This window comes from Balearica regulorum, chromosome 8 (genome assembly GCF_011004875.1).
Source record: "Balearica regulorum gibbericeps isolate bBalReg1 chromosome 8, bBalReg1.pri, whole genome shotgun sequence".
Classification (NCBI taxonomy): domain Eukaryota; kingdom Metazoa; phylum Chordata; class Aves; order Gruiformes; family Gruidae; genus Balearica; species Balearica regulorum.
This window is the reverse complement of record NC_046191.1, coordinates 21,199,692-21,223,563: the sequence shown is the minus strand read 5'-3', so window position 1 is coordinate 21,223,563 and position 23,872 is coordinate 21,199,692. Positions and strand designations below refer to the sequence as shown.

The following is a 23,872-nucleotide window of genomic DNA, read 5'->3' as shown; positions in this document are numbered from 1 at the left end:
TTTTCTGTAACTTTCATGTGGCAGCTGCTAGAAAAAAACAAGTAAAGAAACCAGCAAAAAGTACTGGTTTATAGAACTTTATTTGCATTTTTATATAGACTATGTAATTGCTAGAAATTGGTTGCTTAGCAAGAATAGGGTGTGAAAAGTCATCACTAACTTGATATCTGGTCCCCCAGCAGACACTTTCAGAACCTATGGAACTCTGCAGTAGTTTCTATGTGGGGTTTTTTTGTGGGGGTTTTGTTGTTGTTTTTGTTTTTCATAAGAACATTCATAGGCAGGCCTGGCAAGTGCTTGCTGTGTCAAAGATCTCTCCAAAGTCTTTCTTGTATTTGTTAATTGCCTGAAAATTGCTATGGTATGCTCAATTCAGGGATTTTATTACAGGCCAAAGGTAAGTACAGTGTTATAAAGTAAACCAGGAAAAAATTCACCTCTTCTCCCATGATTTAATTTGTCCAGAGTTCTACATTGGCTTTTTCATGCAATGCATGGCTTGTCCAAAGTAGGAAATTATAGACGAATTTGAGAATTAAACTATCAGTATAGCATCACTGAGTTTTAGTTCATTTATATGACAACGAATCCATAATCAAATATTTTGTTCTCACTGCTTGCTGCTCTTTAAATGTTAGACTGGTATTATTGCTATCTATTAACCATGAGATCTTCCTGTGGTGGGAATCTTCCTTATCAGATCTAGGTAATCTTCCTATTGAAATATCTCCTGCTCAACAGACGGAGTGGGAATCTCCCTAGCTAGTGGCTAATAGATAAGTGCTGCTCATTAGAGGTTTCCCTTTCATATTTACTGCTTGCCATCTAGCCTTTGGGAAACTTGATTCTTGTAATCTCTTTAGTAATCAGTATGGACAAAGGTACTTCAAGGTATGCAGGAATTAAATAGAATAAGAGAACTGTGTTGGCTCTAGCATAAGCCAAGGGAACCTTTCCAAAATGATGATAAGTTTTAGTGCTATAGGTAGAAAACTACAGGTAGAAAAAAAAGTATAACTACACCTTCATAGTGTTTGCTAGGAGTCACGTTGTCCATCAACGTGTATGGAAATATATAGTAGTGGAGAATCTGACACTGTATTTCCATAGCAGATTGTGAATTTCCCCTGGAATTCCAAAACTTGAAGTGTCTTTAAACAAATAGAAGCAGCTCTTTTCAGTCTTACAAAGCCACGAGCATGTTCTGTGAGTACCAGTTTACTCTGATTCCAATGTCTCTGTAAAGTTATTCTGTTTTGTTACAAAAAACATCACCTGAAAGCAGCTGGATAGATGTTGAGTTATGATTACTATCACTGAGCCCTGCTATGTAGCACTGCTGGAAATTGTGTGCACTGATAGACCATAGTCAAACAGGCTATTATTGCTGTCACTCTGAGTCAGTCCAGACTTCCCCTCAACACCCAGCCTTCCTATCCTCCCCTGAACCCTTCTACCTTCAGACTTTGGTGATGTGACCTGTTATGCCTTTTCTTTGCTGCTTCCAAGTACTTAAATTAGTAAAATCATACAAGCTTCTGTTGCTTTGTGTGTAGATAAACTTTGCTATCAGTTGCATAGCTGGTTGTGACTGATTTATGCAAGTCCCAGTCTGAAGGGGTGCCAGGCAATCACAGTGCTGCTGTTTGCTCTCTGCCTTTTGCTCTATATAGCCATGTTCTGTGCCCTTCTGACATAGTCCTACCAGGAATTTTTTTTTAAAAAATATTGTTCTGATGCAAATTGGAAGAGGAATGGTACTAGAGCACTGCTGAAAAACTGGAAAACCTTTATGTTCACCTAGGGCCTGGGTTTCTGAGAGGAATTTACCACGACACTTCAGCCAACAGGAGTGTGCAAACACTGGGGCAACTTTATACATCCTTTTTTCAGGAAAACAGCTGGAGAAATCAATGGCTGTTTGTTGGACTGAAGCTGCCAGAATTTGATTTCAGCCTTCTCTGTGCCTGAGGTTGGATTTATTTTCATTTTTAAAATGAGTGATATTTTAAAAACCAAAGTAATTGAAAATCTTCACTATGTATTAAACTGCATCTGCTTAATAACTCTCACAGGAACTTAGCAGAGACATTCTTTGTTGAGATAGATATCCTGAGATTAAACTAGTTGCACACCAATATTGTTTAGAAGTTTGTGGGAGAATGTCATTCCACCAATTCCATGTACAAGTTTCACTATAAATGTAGGACAGACTTTAGATTCCCTCTGCAGCCAGTGGAGACAGGCATCTCCAGAGGGCCCTTTGTCCATTCCTAAAATAGATGAGTTGCTTTCTGAAAGTGGCTGACTCCCCCTGCTGACTACAGATCCTCTTTTCTGCTGTGTTAGTTTTCCTGTTGACCAAAAAAATGTTCTTGATTCTTTGTATAAAAAAACAAACCACAACAACCAATGCAGGTTAGAACAAGTCTAATCTGTGGGCAAATAAAAGTCCACAGACTTTGAAATTATATTAAATCAACATTTTAGCACTAACAGAAGCATTAATGTTGCATTTTCATGTTAATGTACATTCTTTATTCCCCCTAATATGAGCATTTAGGAGTGTTAACTCTATTGGACTGTTGACTACTGTCAAATCTAGGAAAACCGAAATGCCATCCTGGAAGGGAACCAAGCTGGATCTATGTCTGTTATTCCTTTGCCAATGCTGCACAGCCCAGTACTGATACTTCTGACGAAGGCCTACCAGCCTCCCAGGAGATGGATAAGGGATAATGGGCTCTTCCCTCATGGGCCTTACCTGATCTGTAGCAATTAAAGATTGGCTTGAATTCAGAAACATTAAATAATTTTTCTACTAAGCTGATATCCTAATTGTACTTGAAAATTCTGGAAATAATTACTTAATCTCTTTCTTAATATTGAATCATAGGTTTTAATAGTCTCCTGTGGCAACAGGTTCCACAGTTTGATTACATAGTGAGTGTAAAACTTATTTTGATTGCCTACCTTTTATGAAATGCCTCTTTTTTTTTTTTTTGAGATGCACACAGATCAGGAGTTTTTTCATCTTCCTTACTTTGCCTGTTCCCTTCTGCATTGTTTCTAAAATAGGTGATTTTAATATTCTCTGTTTTTTAGGAAGTAAGGTATTTTTTTACCATTCCCCAAGCCTGTTCTAATTCCCCAAAATCCTTTCTGTAGATGCAGAAATCAGAGTGCATACAATATTCTAGACAAATTTATGCTAATGGTTTCTATAAGCACATTCTAACATTCTCTTATTCACAGTTTCAGTCTTTATGTATCTGCGTTTTTGGCTACAGCTGTGTACATAGTTACATCTTCACTTACCTAAGACCATGCTGATGTCTGTTTCTTGACAAAATATTGCCATGTAAACATATCTACAGCTAATTCAGAGTTCAGCATGATGTTCCCACCATGCTTATCAGCTTTGATTTTCCTTTCTGATCTGTGTGTCCTAGTGTGCTTGGATCTCTTTCTGTACTAATTTCAATTTTTATTGTGACGTGCATGCTGTGTTGATTCATAGTGGAACTGAGATTCTGCATTCCTAGGGAGAAATAATAACCCATGGTAATCTGTGTGGGAAAACTTTTAATTTAATTTGTAACTAAGCATATTAAGGACACCCCCCCCAACTCCCTATATATTATGTTATGTCTATTATTTAAATGAAATAATTAACACTAACAGCTATGGTTAAATGTGTGAGGAAAAAAAGCTTGTGAGAAATTTGGTAACTTCTAAACCAGTTCCTACTTCATCTGCTTGTTTCTCTAAAACAGATAAATGTCTTTACCAAAACAAATCCAAAATTACAGATGCCCAGGGTTGTAATGTACCACAAATCAGGCAAAAATTACTGTGGTTAATTTTCTTCTCTGAGAGTTCAATCTGAAATGAATATTCTGAGCATCACTATTTAAGCAGGGTGTGAGAGAAAGGTAAACAGCCAAGGGAGGCTCCTTCACACAAAAGGAAAGCCCCTTGCATTTAAAAGCAGCTCCATCTGTGCTGGCAAATTCTACAGACAAGGTGTGGGAGCTAGGGAGAGGAGGGGCAAAACGTAACAGAGAAAATTGGACAGAGAGACATTGAAATAAAAGGGCAAGCTGAAGATATAATTTAGAGAGACAAGAGAGAGAAGATTGAAATTATCTGTTTTCAGCAACTTAAAGAGAAGATTAAGGTGCCAGAGTGTATGAAAGGTAAAATAACCAATTTTGAGAGTGAGAAAGGCTGAGCAGGAGTTATAATTTCTAGAGGTTAGGGACTGGGAAGTTAGGTCAAACGTAAGCTTCATGAGTATGCGACTTCTGATAATGGAATCGTCACATAAGACAGCAGAAAATCAGTGTAGGGGATGTTTAAGGCAATCCATTGCTGGATATAGCTCTGATGTCCAAAAAAAGATGCACAGAACAAGATAAAAGTCCTCTTTGTTTATCCTTGCTTCGCGGTGACGGCTCTCCTCACAATGCTTTTTGCCGCCTTTCCTGATCATACAGGTTGTTTAAACTGGAACTGGCTAATTAGACTCTCTTATTAAAATAAATAGTTCTAGTTCTGACAGTGGAAAAGTTGTGGTTTACATAAAGCCAAACCACACAAACTGTGTATCTATGTAAGCTGTGATCATTGCTATGCATGGCTGCTGTGCCGAGGGCCAAATCAGCACAGTGATCACAGTATTTCTTCTGTGTTCAAAATCACTCTCTAATACTGTTTAATGTCACAGAAGCAGGTTTAGAACAGTTGGATTAAATTTAACTATATTTCAATATCCCCTTCTCCTTTCTTCGTCACCTGTCTTTCTGTCCTCTCTGTCCCTGTTTTCCCTGTGTCTCCCAGAACAGCTAGTCACAGTCACACAGATATTTTAAGATTTGTGTAGTTGTAACTTTGAAATAGATACTCATCTATTGTGAACAGCCACAAATGCATTGAAGGTATGCTGGATTAATAAAAATTGTTCTCTGTCCTGTCTTCCCATATCTGAAAGCACAAGAACTCATAATCTAGATCCACTCCATAACTGTAGATATATAAACTAGGAATTTTTTTTAGTAAGCAAAAAAAGCAGAGTGAGAAGCAGGATCAAAATACTATGGAAAGACAGATTTTGATAGTCATATTTCTTAAGATCAGTATGCAGCCTAAATAGACTTTAAAAACTTGGGATCTTACCTTTTTTGTCTTTGTTCAGAAAACAAAGCGTCAGACTGCATTTTGATGTCACGTTTATCACTACCACTTTGCAAATGATGACAAGGTAGAAGACTGAAAGAAGTAGAGTCTGAGATGATAAATCCTCTTGATGCTGTGTTATTGTGCTTTATTCTTGCACAGGTGAAGATTGACCTTCTTCTGTGGGGTTAAGAAAAACAGATGGAAAAAGATGTTTTAGAAATGTCCATGGTGGCACCAAGAAATACTTGCTAAAGACTTTTCCTTGGATAAATCAGTTATCAACTAAGGGACCTACTTGTGTTGTTTACTAGTTATAATCTAGTAAATATTTAACTTAAGAGATTTGGGGTTGTGTGATTTATAAGTGGGTGTAGCCCTTACATTGGCATTTATTGTGGCCCTTTGTTCTGGACGTAGCCTAACTAAATTAGCAGGTGAGGTAAAGATTGTGGTGATTTACTGTAATTTCTGGACAGACAAAAATGCTAGACAGGTGCTAAAGGCTGCTTTCAACAAAAATTATGAGCTTTCATATGATGAAGTATTTTTAAAAAAGTGTGACAGTCTTCAGGAAAATTCACAGCAAATGCATTCTAAAATTGAACTTCTGTGATCAGGAATGCTGAATTTTCTTAGAGGTACTATGAGAGTACTATATTGGATATGGAATTAATACATGGTTTGTTTCATGCAAAATTGCTTTGAAAGCAATAATTTCATGGCACCTGTTTGATTTTCCTGTGTCAAGCTTCATGACACCTCAATCTAGTGGTGTGTGAAGAATGAAAGGAAACATGGCTCCATATTTGACAGGATGCCATACTTGCTCTCTGAGCCATATCTGAGACTGCAGGATTCAGCATACACGATGCACAGAATGTCTGCATCAAATCTGCAAAGGACTTGGCCAGAAAAATATCCAGTCTCAAATATTCAAGTTGGCTGGAGCACCTCTCCTGTGAGGACAGGGTGAGAGAGTTGGGATTGTTCAGCCTGGAAAAAAGAAGGCTCTGGGGAGATCTAATTGCGGCTTACCAGTACCTGAAGGGGGCCTACAGGAAAGATGGTGAGGGACTGTTTATGAGGGAGTGTAGTGACAGGACAAGGGGTAAAGGGTTTAAGCTGAAGGAGGGTCGATTTAGATTAGATGTTAGAAAGAAATTCTTTACTGTGAGGGTGGTGAGGCACTGGAACAGGTTGCCCAGAGAGGTTGCGGATGCCCCGTCCCTGGAAGTGTTTAAGGCCAGGTTGGATGAGGCTTTGGGCAACGTGGTCTAGTGGAGGGTGTCCCTGCCCGCAGTAGGAGGGTTGGAACTAGATGATCTTTGAGGTCCCTTCCAACCCAAACCATTTTATGATTCTATACTAGACAAATTGAAAAATCTGCAAAAGCTGCTTTTCTAAACAGATATGTCAGGAGCAAAGAGTTAAGGAAGCAGGGAGATTGGGACCAGGTCAGAAATGTGAGGGGTTGTTATGGCTTACAGTGGAAGTTTCAGAGGTTGGGGAATCTGGCATGTAAATCTCTGAACTAACACAGAAAGACATGGTCTTTTTAGTTCTTTCCATTTTGGCGATGTGGGATCTCTTTGAGAAGTGGAAATATACAAAGACCATCTGGGATATTGTCTGTGTTTTAAAATATAGAATCATTTAGGTTGGAAAAGACCTTTAAGATCATCACCTCTTAACTGTTAACCTAGCACTACCAAGTCCACCACTAAACCATGTCCCTAAGCACCACATTTATACATCTTTTAAATACTTCCAGGGATGGTGACTCAACCACTTCCCTGGGCAGCCTGTTCCAACGTTTGACAGCCCTTTCAGTGAAGAAATTTTTCCTAATATCTAATAATAATGTCCCATGGTGCACCTTGAGGCCACTTCCTCTTATCCTATTGCTTGTTACTTGGGAGAAGAGAAACTACACCCAGCTGGCTACAGCCTCCATCAGGTAGTTGTAGAGAGCAACAAGATCTCCCCTCAGCCTCCTTTTCTCCAGTCCAGGGGAACTCCACTTTGTGACCGGCAGCCAACTGGCTTTAACTCCATTCACCACAAATTTTGGGCTCGGCCTTCCAGCCAGTTTTTTACCCAGCGAAGCATGCATCTGTCCAAGCCATGAGCAGCCACTTTCTTCAGGAGAATGCTGTGGGAAATGGTGTTAAAGGCTTTACTAAAGTCCAGGCAGACAACATCCGTGACCAAAGGTAAAGGTAAGTTGGCACAGGCATTGGTTAATACAGAAGCATCAGCTGTGTAGCAGTCTGGGTCCAAGTCTATGTGCTGGCTGCTACAAGCTTTTTTATGCAAGCAGCATACGCCATTTCCCAGAGGTGACTCCTGCTGCGCAAGATTACAGGCTATAAATAAGGTCTGGTGTTTGCTGATGGGGAGATCTGTTGACTTATGAGACTCACTAGTCCTGGAGTTTTGGTCTCCCACCAGCAGAGCTGAAGGCTGGTGAACTGTCTCATGGTACCACCTCCTAGCCTGCCTTCTTAACTCACGGTCCCATCTTTTGGGTAGGTAAATGTAAATGAACTAGAAAACATAATTTTGTAGGTGTCCTTTCTACGCTTGGCCAGGTAAAACTAAAAATCCTATGCTTCTTGTGTATATATTGCCCTAGTTATTTGTCTTCAGGAAAAGATAAGAAAAATATGTTAAATACTAGTGAGGAAATAATTTTAAAGGAGATTAAAAAAAAATCTTTACGCTGGCTTGAATATCAACTCCTTATGCAAAATTTGCATCTTTAGATTGCATAAGAACCCAAATGTTGTAATTTAAAAAATATTTCCTTTAAAATGAATTCTGTGCGTTTAAATCTTTCCAGAATGTCTGTCGCGTATCTGGCTGTAGTGTGGATTAGGTTTTGATAAAACAGCTTCGAGGTATCTCACTTACACGGTCTGGTGCTACGAAGTCTCCCCCTTACGGGCTCTCTCTGGTATTGCAGGGGCTTGCACAGATTCTCCGCAGCATTTAGACAGGGCGTGTGGGAAGGGGTGGGTTCAGGGCTGTGCCGAGCTCGGTGCCGTGGTGCCGCAGCGCTGGGCACCTTGTCCCGGTCTGCGGGTACCTGCGGAAGGCTTGCGGGGAGCCAGCGAGCAGAGCTGCGAGTGCTGTTTCTGTATCAGATAAGAAAAACAGAGGCAATCCCAAATGATGCTCATTTTCTTGGCACCTCAGAAAAGCGACTACCAGCAGGAACAGAGCACTGAATTTCAAGCTTGATTATTAACTGTTTAATGCCTCAGGACAGAATTATTTTTAGAGCAATGTGAGAGACCTAATTCATTAAAAGGTTTGTGCTTCTTACTTGGACAGAAACAATGTAACTTATTTTTAAATATTTCTTTTTGGTATTTTTTTAGCGTTCTCTAAAAACATACACATGGGATTATTTTTTGCTATAGGCCTGTCACACTTTAAAAAAGGGGGTCAGAAGTGTAATTATGGTGCTAAAATTAGATAATTTATATGTATCCCCTATATCTATTCAATAAAGACTTACTGTGTGCTATGTTCAGGCATTACTCACGAAGGCTTAGTTCTAGACTACAATGACTGTTTTGGTCAAATTTGAGTAAACCAATACCTGAACAGTAACGTGAAAAGCAGGATGGGAATGTAATGAACATACACAAATATTCAGAAAAGACTGGACAAAATAGAGAGGTACCTACCAGACTGTGACTGGTAAGAAAATCTCCATAACATAAAAGTGTTCTTGTTTATTCATGAAAGCATTGTTTGGGTCTATGTGATGCAGAAGACAGGAACGTGCAGTTAGTGGACATTCAAAAATATGCATGTTAGTTTTGGACATTCAAAAATATGCATAGATGTAAGTTAAGGACCACAGACCATGTTGATTTTACTTTATATAGAGACTTTAGTCTTCATATAGTAGTGTCTGTAGTGTGAAATTATCTTATTATTGGTTGTACTACAGGAAATTTGCTTGTCTGAAGAGATAATTTTGTTCTGAGAACTGCCACACAGTATTATAGATGTGATGATACTTTCTTGATTACTTTCTTTTGATTCTTGCTGCTATTGAATTTTAACTCCAAACAGCTTTAAAGCAAAAGAACGCCTTTTCATCCTCTGTTAAGATGTCATCTTTTTTTACTGTTGCTCAGTTTAACCAGAACAGAGAAGCAGTAGCATGGTGGGTTGGCAACTGAACAGCTCAGGGCAGCTGATGAATTTATGGTTCAGGGTTTTTTTTTTGTTCAACTGGTTAGATATTGCTTTTGAAGTTTTGTTACTATATTTAATTTCTATCTGAATAAAAATAAATTTATTTCTATTTAGGCCTGTCAAAATACCTTTGGTTAATTTTTTGTGATAAAGCCTAGATACAGAAAAGCTGAGAGTGTCAAAGGTTTTAAGCCTGGAAAAATCCTGATCTCTTTTCTGTCATTTGAATGTCACGGGAGAAAGATCCAAGACACTAGAGAAGACACTCCTCTTGGTGCTTAGCTCTGTGGCTCATGCTGCATAGCTGCTCTCATTTGCTTAAAATGTAAAAGCAAATTTTACTCTTGGAGGGAGTAAAATTGCTTTAAATTGCCTCATTCCATTATGTCTAATTTAAAAAATTGCCTGCCCATCTGTTTGTCTTTCGCATAGCATCACCTTACTTTGGAACGTGCATTCTGATTTTACTTTTCAGGGGTCCATCTCTGGGCATAGCACAGAATATATTTTATTCCTCTGTATATTCTGCTGTTAGGGTTTCATGCAGGAGAATTTATAGTGTGTCTAGATTGGTGGTTTAGTTCAGATCAGGAATGTGCTTTTGAAGCCAATCTGCTTGTCCCTGCACACATGGAGTAGTCTTGGGGTGCTTTATTGAATCTCTTTCAGATGAAACTGAAGAGGACGAAGTGTTCCAAAAGCACATTCAATGCTCACCAACTGCATTCAGCCTCTAATGGGACCCGATTAGTTCTTGTCTGAGGTAAACCCCCATGAAATATGCATTGTGAGGAAATATGCATTGTCATCAGCACCAACTGTTTCATTCCACAGCTGTTTCTAGTGAACCCCAGTCCATGCTTGATGTGTACGTGGCCTCTGTCTTGTTAGTATGATTCCTTTTAGCAGAGGTTGTATTTGTCTCTTTGGCCTTGGAATTCCTTGTGGAAATGTCTGTTAACAATTACGTTTCTGTGGGATCACATGTCCAATTGCACTTTCTCTATTTTAGGAGGGAAGGAGGAAGGAAATCAGTTCTTTGCCAGAGCCCACTCTGAGGTTTTACAGAATACAGGGCAGATTGCTCAGTGCTGCAGTTCTGCTTTGGCTAGAGAAGCTGGAATCAACTGTGTTTGGATTCAAATATCTGCAGAATCAGAGTATTCCCCAGGTACTCTCTGGAGCTTAACTTCAGGCTTAACCTTCTACAATAGTAGGGGAGTGGAGAGAGACACAAAGAGATGTTTGCCACCTAGCAACAGGGAAGTGACAAAATGGAGCATTCTCAACTTATGCCATATAGATAACTGTTTCTGGAGTCTTCTGGGACACATTTGCATTTCCATTTTCTTGCCTCCCCCAAAAGAAGTGATAGAGGCTGACCTTCAGATGTCATGTTTCTTCCCATGGTATCTTTTTTGAGAAAGCTTGACTCTAGTGAAACTAAAAGAAAAATAAATTTCAGTAACAATCAACTAATGCAGTCCTAATGGAAAGCTCCTAGACTGACTGGGATTTAATGGCATGGCAGTGTAGCAAATTTCTGGATTTTAATGATAAGCGAAATAACTGCCCTTTACATGGTACTATTAATAGGCTGAACTTGATTAAATTAGAACTGAAGCAGTTTGTAGAATGATGCAGGTATACTGTGGAAACACTGAGTTCAACGTCAGTGACATAGCAAAGATTTTTAGGTATAAATCACAGCCATAGGAACCTAAAAAAATTAAATTTGGAAAGCTGCCCACATTAGTAGATTGGATTGATGCTTCTTCAAGACTTTTTTATCTTTTTTTTTTTCCCCCCCTTTCTTTTTCCTGGTCTGTAAAAGCTCAGAGTTTTCTATCGGTTGCAGTGAACTCTGGAACAGAACGTGTGTAAATGTTAAATCTGAATTGTTTGAGATAAAATACTCTCAGTACGATGCAAATATTTGGTGCCTATAGGACAGTTCAAAGCAGTTTTGAGTGAATTCTGGTTTTCTGATTTTTACTGTGATTTGGCATTTGTAATTTTATACTATGTTTGAAGCTGGCATTCATTTGATATATCTGAGGTTGATGTCTCTAGCATATAAGAAAAGGAAGTGATCTTCCTTAATATTTTGGGCAATTGTTCTGTGGAATCTAGGTAATCTATGATTAAAAGTGTCCTTCAGTTAGAAGTTGAGGCTTGAGCTGAACTCACAAAACACTTGATGTGCTTTTCAGGTATGAAACATGCTAGTCATTTTTGTTCCCCACTGGAACTCAGAGGCAGGGAGCAAGCTACAAACAGATGTTAGTTTAGCAATGTGTTGTTAACTCCTCTTTGCAGTTGGATGAAGCCTTGAAGAATTCGGGGTAAAACTGAGCTGTCTTAATGAAACAGCAGGTTTTTTTAATTGTAATTTGTACCAAGCTACTAGCTGCTTCACAATTTTGCTTCATTAACTGGGAAGCATTAAAAGCTCAAACCCACTGTGAAGGTTGTGTTAATCAGAAATATTAATGAAATGTGCCAGCCTCCAGATATATGTTTCTATACACAAAAATAAGGTCTCTGTAATTAGGGAGGCATTAAGTATTGTGGCTATGTTGGCTGAGTTAGCAGCCTCAGGTGCTGGCTGGCATTCAATATTGCCAATTTTTTGCTCTGTTAGCTACATAAATGGGGGGGGGGGGGGGGGAGCGGAATGGGGAAGAGGGAAAGCCTTAACAGCAATCCAGTCTTTATTAATGGGAAGGTGCTTAAGATGCAAATGAAAAGCTCTCCTATTCCCTCTTTCAATATATATAGAGAGTGTATTCAGTCTGTCCTTGCTTTCTTCCTGTTAAAAGAAATTTATTATTTGAGACTGAGCTGTGCAGGTTTCTGTGCTGCTCAGTGGTGGTGCTACAATACAAAGATCATAGATCTCATTCCCATGTAAGGACACCTCTTTTTTCTGTAGCAGAAACTCATTAATTTTAATAGACACCAGTGAAGCAGCTGAGTGGGCTTTGAGGTCTCCTTCATAGCAGTGTGTTGTGTTGTTTCTGCCCCACTGAGTTCATTATTCTTTTATTAAGAAAGCAAGGAGGAATACAGTATGTACTCTCCTCATGCTTTCTTGCTCAGATATCGGAGGGCATCAGTACTCTGCAGAAACATAGAGAGCCTGCTTGAAAAATGAAATAAAGCATTCTTTGTTTTGTTTAATCCATGAGTAAGGAACAGGTGGCACATATTTCTACATGATTTGCTGCTTCTCTATTTCCATCTTACTCTAAAGTTACACAGGTCAAGGCTAGGAAAATTGGCCAGCAATGCTATGTAGGGCCGATAAAGGACTTGTCCGCATTTCCTCTGCAAACAACTGTATGTAAGGTATTTCCTCAAGCCTCCAATATCTAACTGTGCTGACATAAGTATTTTTAAATAGGTATGCATTTACTTTCTGTGTTGCTTCTTTAGGATTGAGACTTCTTTCAAGCCTTGGGATCCCAGTTCCATTTCTGCCAGTGCCCAGTTTTGCCAGGAGGCATTCATCTAGTATTCAGGTTGGTGAAGCTTTTTAGGGGAGGCATGCAGTGGTGCTCGAGACATGTATGTATTGATTCAGGTCCAGTTCTGATTTGAATTCAGAATGGAGGTTTGATTCGGCTGTTTCATCCTCCAGCCTCTTTGTCCCACCTCTGTTCTATCAATACAAAAAAACCACAGCAAATAAAGAATCTGTAAATTTCAGCACAGTTATTTGAAGTTAGTACTCAAGCAGAATACTTGGTAATTTCTGCATATCCAATATTAGCCATGATTTTACTTTGTTCGTTAAAGAAGTCCCTGTTTAATTTCAGTTGTGATTCTGCAGAATTTCTCAGGACTCAGCTTTGAGGGTTAAATCCAAGCAGCCATTCTTAAAGTTTCTAAGACCAAGTCTCCCTTCTTTTCTCTTTTTAGGTTTATCTCTCCTTACTGTCCCTATGTAAATATGCCCTTTTTTCTGGTTTGCCCCAAGACTTGTTAATTCTAATTTATAGGCCCGAAGGTCTCCTTCACATGTGGTAATTCCCATATTCTGAAAAATGTGCATCCCAAGCTCCAGCAGAGCCTTATCCAACTTACCTCTCCTGGGCAATTGTTCAGGAAAAAGAATGAAGGAAACATATTGGAATATCTCCCAGTAACCCCATGCCATTGTCTCCCTGTGGTGATCGACTAGTGTCGTGTCAAGAACTGCACACGTTAATTGATGTGCTGTGTGATAGAGGGTATCTGCTGTGTTTGCTTGTTTGCAGTTCATGCATAACAGAAACGTTCTATGTAGCGTCTTTCTGTTCTACGCTGGGAACTGGGGTATGGCTGGACAACAGAGAGGCAGGCAACCTTGCTTTCTTGTTCTTGTTACCTACATAACAGGTTGGGTGAATCCTTTGGCAGGAAGACAAAGCAACTGAGCATATTTTGCTAAGCAGACTTTTGTCTGGCATGGGTAGAGACTAGAGGGCTCTGGAGAAGAACAGAGACAAAAAGCCAAGCATTGGAAATGCTGAAAGAAAAAAGACTTCCGGGAGGACCCAGAGTGGTGTGCTGCAATCTAAAGATGAAGCAATGTTTATTGTATGTATTGTTCTCCTCACATCTGCATTATAGTGTCAGTGCTTTCGTGGTTCCCTGAGAGTTTTATCAGCCATTGAAACCATGACTTTAAGCCAGATCAACATTTTTGAATCTTTATAATATATTCTGGTTGCAAGTCAAATGGGAAGGAGATGAAGGTTGTGATCTCTTGGAAGCAGTGTGGCCTTGGATCAGTGTAAACTGATTGGGAAGATTCTCTCACCTTTTATCATTGCCCTGTCAGGCAGAAAATAGTATTTGCCTCAGAGTAAGTAAACAACCTGTTTATATTTAAGTTAATCACTGCAGGAGTTGGTAATACCCATTTACTGTAGGAGGAAAGGTGTTTTCCATGACCAGATGTCTGCATTCTCTTGTTAGGAGGACATAGTCAGGACCCTGGTGGCTGGCATGCTAAAAGTAAATGGCTTGCTATCAAGAAATCTCTGGTGGATATGACTGAGGAGGGTTGGAATCAGAATAGTAGGTCTGAGTATGAAAAGACACATAAATTAACACCCTCACTCTATCTTGAATGCTCAGTTAGGCAAAGAGAGCTGGATACCTGGCCAAGAGGCTGGGTAAATATTCTGGGAGTATGGTGGCTGGAGAGAGAGGCTTGCTGCCTGGACAAAAGCAAATCCTTATTGTGAAATATCTTTACAAAAAGCATTGAAGCTTCCTACCCAGAGAAAAACTTAGGCCTGGAGACAACTGAGATTTAGAAAATGCCAGATTTTATGAAAAGAGCCAGGTGATGGCAGCATAGGATGCAACAGAAGACACAGAAAATTCCTGGGTAAGTAGCAAAAGACCTGCCTTTGAAAACTGAGTCAGAGTTCAACCTTTCCATCTCATCCTCCACTTCAGCAGTGGCTGTTGAAATACAGGTTTACGGTTCTGGGAAGAAGAAAAGAAAACAATGACTTTGTTCTCTGTACATGTGTTGATCTTTCATAAGCTATGCAATAAATCAGGTCAGAAATTTTTCTGTGTGGTGTCAGTGAAAAACAATTCTGGTTCATCCTTTCTGACCCAGAAATCTTGTATTTTTTTCCTCAGCTGTATAAATTCTTCTAGCAAGTCCTACCCTCTACAAATAATACCTTCCTAATTCTTGTGATCAAAACCTAATCTGTAGCTACTGCAGTCCCCAAGACAGAATTCAGAATATAGCTCTGGATATAATGGAAAATACGAGCCATATGCCTGTTAGTTTTTCAAGAGAAAAGCTTAACAACTGATGTCTGAATCAAAGATGATTGACTTGGTCACCTAAGAAAATAATGTCTTCTTTTGTTGTGTGATAGAGAACTGCTGCCTTTGTGGTAAAATACCAGCCTGTGTCTTCCTGGAGCACTGTTTACTAGTATTGGGAAAGGACAAGATGATCACTGTGCAGGGGCTATTTTCTCTAGACCTACTGGTTTGTATTGGTCATGAAAGCAGGGAGTTGGGTTTTAACACAGCCCTTCAGAATTGCTTCTGCAGAGGTAGCCATGCAGTCCTGGGGGAAGCAAGCATGTGACAGAGCACTTTCATGATGTGCCATTATGAGATAGGAAGGGAAGACAGTGAAGCAACACAAGGTCACACTGCATTCACAGTGATGTGGATATGCTGTACCTCTCTGCTGGCACCACTTGGAAGTGGAATTGCCAAGCTGCTCCAATGGTTTTATTTTAATGTTTATTGACAATTTTACCTTCACAAGCTTATAGAAATAGTTTCCTGGACAAGCAAAAGATAAATGGCTGTAATGCACTTGAACATCGAATGCTCTTCTGCCAACAGAGACTACTGAATTAATGCTCGTTACATCTGCAGACTCCTCAATCTCCTTGAGGTTTAGTTTGAAATTTAGAGAACTTAGGTACTTTACTGAACGCTTACAGAAAGAAGAGATGCTGCAAAGAGGAATTGGGACTGTACCAGCTGCTGAGTTTTGGGGTGGGATGAGAGTGCCATATATTTTAAGTTCAACTGTTTTCTGGAATGGCAGACTCTGCTACTGTGACAGAGTCTGGCTCAGTTACTGTACAGTTGGCCCTAGTTTATAGAGCAGAACTGACTCTTTTGCCTGTACTTTCTGCCACCTGAAAAGGAGGTAGTCTCCTATAAACAGCAGGAATTGTCAAGCCCTGCTTCACTGGGCTACTTTGAAAAAACTAAGGACAATATTCTTTTATTCTTGTATTTGTGTCAGCACCATCCCTGGGACTGTGCTTATTGTGAGTTTCTACCCCAGCACTTGCGAAAGATGAGATTCAGGCTTATTCTGGTTCCACTAATTGTGATAGTAAATAAGAGCTAGAAAAAAAGGTGATATTTCCTAGTGAAACCTACCCAGGGCAGCGCAGTGTTATGGCAAGAGAGCAGGCCCCAGAAGAAAGTTGAATCTCTTCTATTCCTGAGAGATCTTAGAAATAATAGATGTCTGATGGGTTCCTCTTGCTGGTAAAAGCAAATTCAAGCCATTCAGTAGCACCAGTAAGGGAAATCTGGAATTCCTATGGACAGAGAAGCAAAGCCCTCATCTAGCATATGTGCAATAAAACAGGAAGGAGAAAATACCTTAATGGGAGGAGAAGTGATATACCTGCTGCTACTTACTGTCCAATGCAAACTAAAACCCTTGCCAGTAGGGACAAATTGCTTAATATCCATACTGCACTTGGAAGATCTAAAGTACAGTAAGTGCTGTTGTTCTTATTTTTACTTCAGAAGGTAAGATTGTTCTTCCAGATAGATATATTGGAATTTTATCTTTAAAACATTGTATTAAAAAGGGTCTGTATGATTTTTTTTTTGAAAAGGAATGAATAATATGGTACACTTATCAACACAGTAATAAAGCATTCACAATTAGGCCCTCTACTTTGTATAGGCTTGAAGGAAACGAATTTCTGAGTCAGCATGTGGTGCCATTAAACATATTTAAAGGTAGTTTAATAATAGTCTTTCCGCAGCCTTTTAGTGCATATGACTCTTACTTTAAAAATAAAAAAAGAAAATTGCTCCCGGGAGTTGAGTGCACTGCATTCATGCTATTCTGCACCTCTGATTGTAAGTACTACCATCAGGAGGTTGAACAAAACATGACCATGAAAATGGGCATCGTAATTGTGGAGTGACACTGCTAGTGCACATTTTCCAGGAATGCTAATGAGGTGCATGTCAGGGGTAAGTAGACAGATCCTTGGTACATGGCTGTGCTGCTCCCCCTCGGAGATCTGCGTTTCTATTTGTGAAATCTTTGGTGTCTTTTCTAACCCATCATTTCCAAGACAGCCCCATATTGGTATGTCTGCTGTAGAGTCTCTGCTGCTATTCCTTTGGAGTGAACAGGAATATCCTGACACTATTTTGTTGCAATCAATTTTAAGGGTTTGAACAGCTCCAAGAAAACACTTTGCTCCTAATTGGCAGCTAATTTAATACACAAAAGTTTTGCAGCTGTCACATGGCTGTGCTGAAAATGTTGGCTCTTGGTTACAAAAGGTTGCAATGCTGGAGTGAGGACAAGACCTGCTGGTCATTTACTACAGAATCACTAACATTGTCTTCACATCTTCATCTTTTCTGGAATAGGAAGGACCACTGTGGCTTTGTGATGAGGTTAAACGTGATACTAAGAGTGCTGTGACTTTGTGTGACCAGGCCTGGATTACTGTGGGTGGAGAGCAGTTCTTAGAGAAATTCAAAAGGTAGGAGCTGGCAGCTGAACTTCCTGAGGTCTTTGAAAATCCTCCTCTCAAAAATATCTTTAAATAAAAACTACATTTCCAGTTTCATTTTACTACAGGATCATTCACTGCACTTAAGTTCTTCTGGGAGCTCTATAAATATACATCATAAATTATATTGTATGTCTGCTTAATATTCATTTGATTTGTTGAGCAGCATTTAGCGTTTCCTTCTTACAGCACATAAACATAATATGAATACATCTACAGGAGATAGGACAGATTCTGTGCTGAAACAATATGTCAGTCTGGAAGTGGTCGAATGGTAACCAAAGGAGGTAACATTTTCAAGTAATAGACCTCACTACAGCATTTTTATGTTGCTTCAGTTGAAAAGTAAATACTGACTTTTTTTGCTGACTCTGCACATTGTACTCTATTGCATGTTCTTTCTCCTACCATTCATTTTTCCCAAGACAGAAAATTTTATTGTGTTTGAAACAACTGCTTTTTCTTGATTATTCTAATTTCATAGCGATATGCGTGACAGTATCAAACTGTCCAGAGCCTCCCACACTACCTCCTAATAACAAATATAAAAGTATATATTCTTGGCCACATTACCTTTGGGGACATTGAGGTTAAGATGATGTATACACATTTACTGTACATATGCAGAGTAAGTCTGCAAAACTAACATAAGTTAGCCACTTAGTCGTGTTCTGTTTTCAATGTCTATATTTGCAGAGCATTTTAACAGAATTGTACTTATCAAAAGGAAGAAACTAGCTGTAATGAAATTATTGCTTCACATATAGAGTGAAACTGAGCAGATTGCAACTGATTTGTAACTATAATTTGTCTGCCTGTGTTCCTCTCATGATTTCAGTTTATTAGGACTTTATTCTTCACAACTAGTTACAAGTTGTTTCATAGCATTATTGTGTGCTATTATGTATTTGCCAAGTCTTACCCCAAAGGTATTTGCATTTCAGTTCTGAGTGAAATTCTTCCTGTACAGTAGGTGATTTGCAAGGTGCTTTGTGATATTTGGTGATAAAAGATGCTATGTAAATTATCTTTACTACCATATGGCCTCTTCATGTTCCCAGTTCAAATCTGCTGGGAGAAATCTCTTGGCAACATCAACAGAAGCACATCTAGTCCACACACAGCCTATGACAGAGTATTCTTTTGGTTTGATTACTCCTTCCATGGTAGTTCAAATGTGTTGGGCATAAGAAGAAGAAACAAAGCTTCTCAAAAATGAAAACCACTCTACAATGTGTTTTGAGAGATGCCAAAAGCTGTTCTCAGTAGAGACAAGCATAACAGATTTTAAATTGGCTTAGTCAGAGTGACAATCACTTGTAAGGGCACTGCTTACAAACCATCTGGACTTTCAGGTCAGTAGCTTGCTGAAGAACTGCTCCAGACCCTGCATATTCAAGCACAACATGCTAGATCTTACTAAGTTGTCTCTTTCCCCTGTTGCTGACCACCAGTGCACTGATACGAAAATAAATGATGACTGTTGGTGCAGCTGTTTTGTGTTGCTTTCAGATGAGGGAAACAAGTAATCTTACACGTGGGATATACTGATTGTCATGCCTGCAATGCAGTTTCCTTCAACTGCTTACAGAAAAGCACGCCAAATTTGTGTCAGTGACTCTTTCCATTGCAGCCTCTTGCAATCAGAAAACATTTTCAAAATAAAAACGACAATGCTAGTGAGAATGAACTCTGACAGCAGTATAATGAAATGTGTGGGAGGGAGCACTCAATCTGCAGACTTCGGGGGAAAAAAAATCTAATTCCACCTCCAGTCCTGCAAGATGTGGTATTGGACCAAGGACTTTCGGTACAAGTAGCAACAATGTACAGTCTAATTCATGCATGGTGAGAATAATCCCTTCTGGTGCATGCAATATTAATACTCCAGGGTTTTCTCCATCTGTTGTCACGTATGCTTAAATTGTAACCTCTTTGAGGCAGGAAGTCACTTTATTGTTTCATGCATTTACTGTGCCTAGCACAGTCAGACACTGTTAGGGGGATATAATCACTACCGTAGTACAAATTACTTTTTTTTTCTTCTTCTTGGAGAAGTCACAGGAACAAAGGAATAATAATATCACTCCTAGGTGTATAAACTTCTTCCTAAAAGTAGATGTATTTTTTTTATAACTGAATGCAGGTATAGAAGTTACCTCATTACTTTAATGAAGGTCCAGATTTTCACATAATATAACTTGTGGAAATCTACTGACAATGGTACTAAGCAGCAGCAGAAGAGACTTCCTGTCCTGGTAGGAAGATAAAACCAATAATCCTGGTACCTGTGGTTAAGGTAGGAAAAGGGAAGTAGGCTTCCTGACAGCTCTCAGCTCTGAGGACACATGCCATCAGTGTGATTTCTAAAACACAGTCTCTCAAAACTGTCACCTCTGCCCAGGCAGATGTGTCCACTTCTTCCTTCTTGAGCAGTAAGAAGCTAGACTGCGTTTCTGCAGCCTTGTTAGGAGGAGCATTCCTATTTGTAATCCTGCTGCAGTACAGAAGGTGCCTCACATGATTTTATCAGTTTTGGCCTATAGTGTTTCAGGTGAAACTTTTGTAAGTTAGATGTATTAATGACTGGAAGGAACGGGGAAAGGGGTGATGGACTTTCCATTGCTTTAAGTAAAAAAAAAAAGAAAAAAGGGTGGTTGTTGGTTTTGAAGAAATTCTATGGACTCCTAAGTATAAAATTAGAGGATTTAATGACATTTTGGAGACCTTATGTGCTAACCATATTAAAATTTATCAAAGATTAAGAAGTATACAAAAGGAAGATTCTGTTTCTATATAGCACCTTCTAGAAGAAAATTTGATCTAAGGTTGCCTTTTTTTCTCTTGGGGTACTGAGTGTCTCCAACAATTAATTCCAAGCTGTTATTTTTTAGCTTATTAATAGATAGACAAGAAATAGATTAGATTCATGCTTGCGTATGTACTTACCCTTTACTGTACTGCTAACAACCTGCACTTTGTGAAGTGAGCAGTGAGCGTTTTCCCAGCAATGTTGCTGGGAAAGCAGAGGACAGAGGCAGCCATCTTGTTTGCTGCTCTGACATAGCTTTTTGTGTGGCTGATCTGAGGGGGAGAATTACATTAGTCATTGGGAGAAGCTAAGATGTGTCTTTGCATCTTTTTGGTGATGAACATCTCAAAATTATTTCATAAAATATTCCCTATTGGAAGAGCTTTGATAAAAGTGCTTTTTGTAAAGAGCACTTTAGGAGTGCTCTTTAGGAAGGCAGTTAGGAAGGCAGTTGGGAAATGGAATATTTCTCCAGGAAAACATTCAAGTGATTTTTTTTTTTCTTGAAAGAATTTTTTTCATCCTGAATTAAGACAAAAAGCCAACAGTTTGCAGTCTCTCTTGGGGTAAAAACTACGTTTTAGGAAAACCGGCTTGGAAATTTCAGTGCACCTTTAGCTGCTAACAGGCAATACAGCTGCCTCTTGGGAATGGCTGTGTTTCTCAAAATCCATTCAGTTCTCTCATGCAAGCGCTTTTTAGCTGATGGTATATTTCTTTCATCGTAATTTTGACCAGCTCGAATAGTTAACCAGGCGTGGATGTGATTATGGATGTGAGTGGAAGATTGCAGTGACTTATTTCACTAAGGAGAATTCAATTTCAACTTGCTTGGACTGTAAGGTATCACACAAATTTCAGACAACTGCTAAAAAGAAGTCCCTTCTGTGAGTGAGGAAAACCAGCACTTTTCATCATGGAAAAACAGCAAACTATTGTCATTCTTAGAGCTGTGCGAGTTTCACTTCATTGGATGCCAGAAAACATCCTGAATTTTCTCTTTATTGGATTTCTTTGTGCTGGGTTTCTGTGGTGAGGTGCTGGCAGTGGGGTGCTGCAGGGTGGCCTCTGTGAGGGGAGGCCAGGGCTGCCTCGTGCCAGGCACAGCTGGTTCCAGCCAGTTCCACCCAGTTCCACCAGCCCCACAGCAGGGCGCAGCTGAGCCCCTCAGCCATGCTGGTGTGGGATGTCTGTGAAAGCGTATTTATGAAAGGGCAAAATGCCACAAAGATGGTGAGGAGTGAGGAAAAAAGTGTGAGAAACAGCCCTGTGACCCCCAAGGTTGGAGAGGGATGGGGAGGAGGCGGCGCTCTGGGCACCAGAGCAGAGATCCATGATGTGAATGGGATGAGAGCTCCCTAATGCAAGCCAACAGGTTCCCTTGCTTCTCTCCAATGAAATGATACAAATGTGTCTCTAGCATTTGCTGGTTACAAAACATGGCAAAAAAACCATCTCAGGTAGGGGAGAGCACATATCTTTCCATATGTGTGTTTGTATTTTAGATCTTCTGAAACAAAAAAAGAGAAGAGTAATTGCTTAGAAGACTGAAAATATGCAAGTATTAATATTTAATTCGCTAACTGGGTCATTCACTTTTTGGCTGTAATGTGTAAAGGCCTTGACTGAAGACTGAAGAGATGGAAAACCTGACCCTCCCCCCCCAGGCATTGGAACAAATTCTCTGCAGGGAGTTTTTCCAGAAGGTGAATTACACTTCCAGTCAGGCTGCAGAGAGCCAGAGCCCAGCCACAGACCACAGTTTGCAATGAAAAAGCGAATCAGTGCCCTGTGGTAGAAGCAAGGTAGGTTCTTTAGTTACAATTTCTGGTCACTGGGCCAAGTACAGATAGCCCTCAGCCTCCCCTTAATCTGTTTTCTTTTCCAGAGGCAGTGTGATACTCAATTAGCTACAGTTAGTTTCTTTTTATAGTGAAAAAAAATATTTGCAATATATCTTGTGTAGTACATGTCTGATGCAGCCTTACAGAGTGTGAGCTCAAATAGATTTTTAAAAGTTGCACAGCTGAAACTTGTTTTTCTGTTATTTGTCCGGATAACTGGTACTCTCTTGTACACACATACACAGAGGCATATTGATGGTTTCTGCTCTATTTAACGTTGCCAGGAAATGTGGGAATTTTTTTTGTGTTTTGTGACGTGTTTTGCTGCTTTCCTTTGAGCAGCTTAAAAGCTTGTCTGGGAGGTCAGGTAACTTATGCTGGCTGCATCCTGGGCAAAAAGAGCAAGTCCTCTAATGGTCTTACAGTGGGAAGACTTGGGACTGCCAAGCAGCACATCTTTCTGTAGAAAATGGTCAGACAGTTATTGGTTGTATGGAAGCCATTTGGTGATTATATAGAAGTAATCTCTTAATTCTTTAGAATTCCTCACACTTCTTATAAGATTACTGAAATATATTCCCACTTGAGGTTTACTTCCTTCTTCCCCATTATGGGTTGAGGAAAGAGTTTGTGAGGCTATAGAAACTATTCTGTGTGATGTTAGTGGAAGGGAACAGATAAAAGTTCTGCAAGGAATTTGCTGCACTCTGCTTAGATGACGGAGGACCATCGGAGAGGTTCACAGCAAAAACTAGCCAGAGCCAAGACACGTATACCAACCAGTCCTATCTGTTAAGGCAATTATCTGTTTTCTAATGTCAGAGGTTTTCTTTTATTCAGATAGCTTTAAGTGCTTGGTGAGTATGCAAGATGGATAGACAGAGGTAATACCTTATATTAGACAGACCAGTGGGTTGGAAAAAAAGGGATTTGGGCACAGAGAAGCCATTAAGGACCATGCGTCTTGAAAACGTGTCTTTTTTTTTTTTTTTTTTTTTTTTTTTTTCTTTCTCCTAGATGTATCTTTTAGTTTGATGAAACAAGTCAGCTCTCCTGGTCAGCAGCCCCAAGATGTGAAGCAGCATGCCTGGGAGCTATGTTCCAAGCCTTTGTCACCTCCCTTTGTTGGCTCCAACTCTGTCTGGGCTTTGGGGCAAAAACTTTGGAGCATCACAGCAGGTAAAAGGAGAGGTGTTACACAAAAAAGTCTTGAAAGCCCCATAACTTGCTAGGTGGGAATTTCTTCCGTTCTGTAGCTTCTGCAGAACTGAACACTGAGGCTGATCCCTGAGGGGTCCATTCTGTGGCCCAGAGGTGGGGCAGAGCTGTGCTATCGCTAGCTTGCTTCAGGAAGATTCCCCTGACTCACAGGCTGTCCATAAGTGGGCAGGGTTTGGCTATCTGCCTCTTCCTGAGCACATCAAGAAAACTGCTTTATGGGCTGGATGGCCCAACCAAACAACTTTAGGCATGGTAGTGTTTTATAAACCAAAGTACCA

General features: G+C 39.7%; 1 protein-coding gene across 1 annotated transcript in view; it reads right to left on the bottom strand.

The window, feature by feature from the left end:
* Positions 1–5,348, bottom strand: part of PALMD (palmdelphin) — a 55,280-nt gene extending 49,932 nt beyond the window's left edge. The window contains exon 1 of the mRNA XM_010297971.2: positions 5,179–5,348. Within this exon, the coding sequence (XP_010296273.2) occupies positions 5,179–5,219 (41 nt within the window). The 5' untranslated portion in view covers positions 5,220–5,348. The remainder of the gene's footprint in view (positions 1–5,178) is intronic.
* Between the last annotated feature and the right edge of the window lie 18,524 nt (positions 5,349–23,872).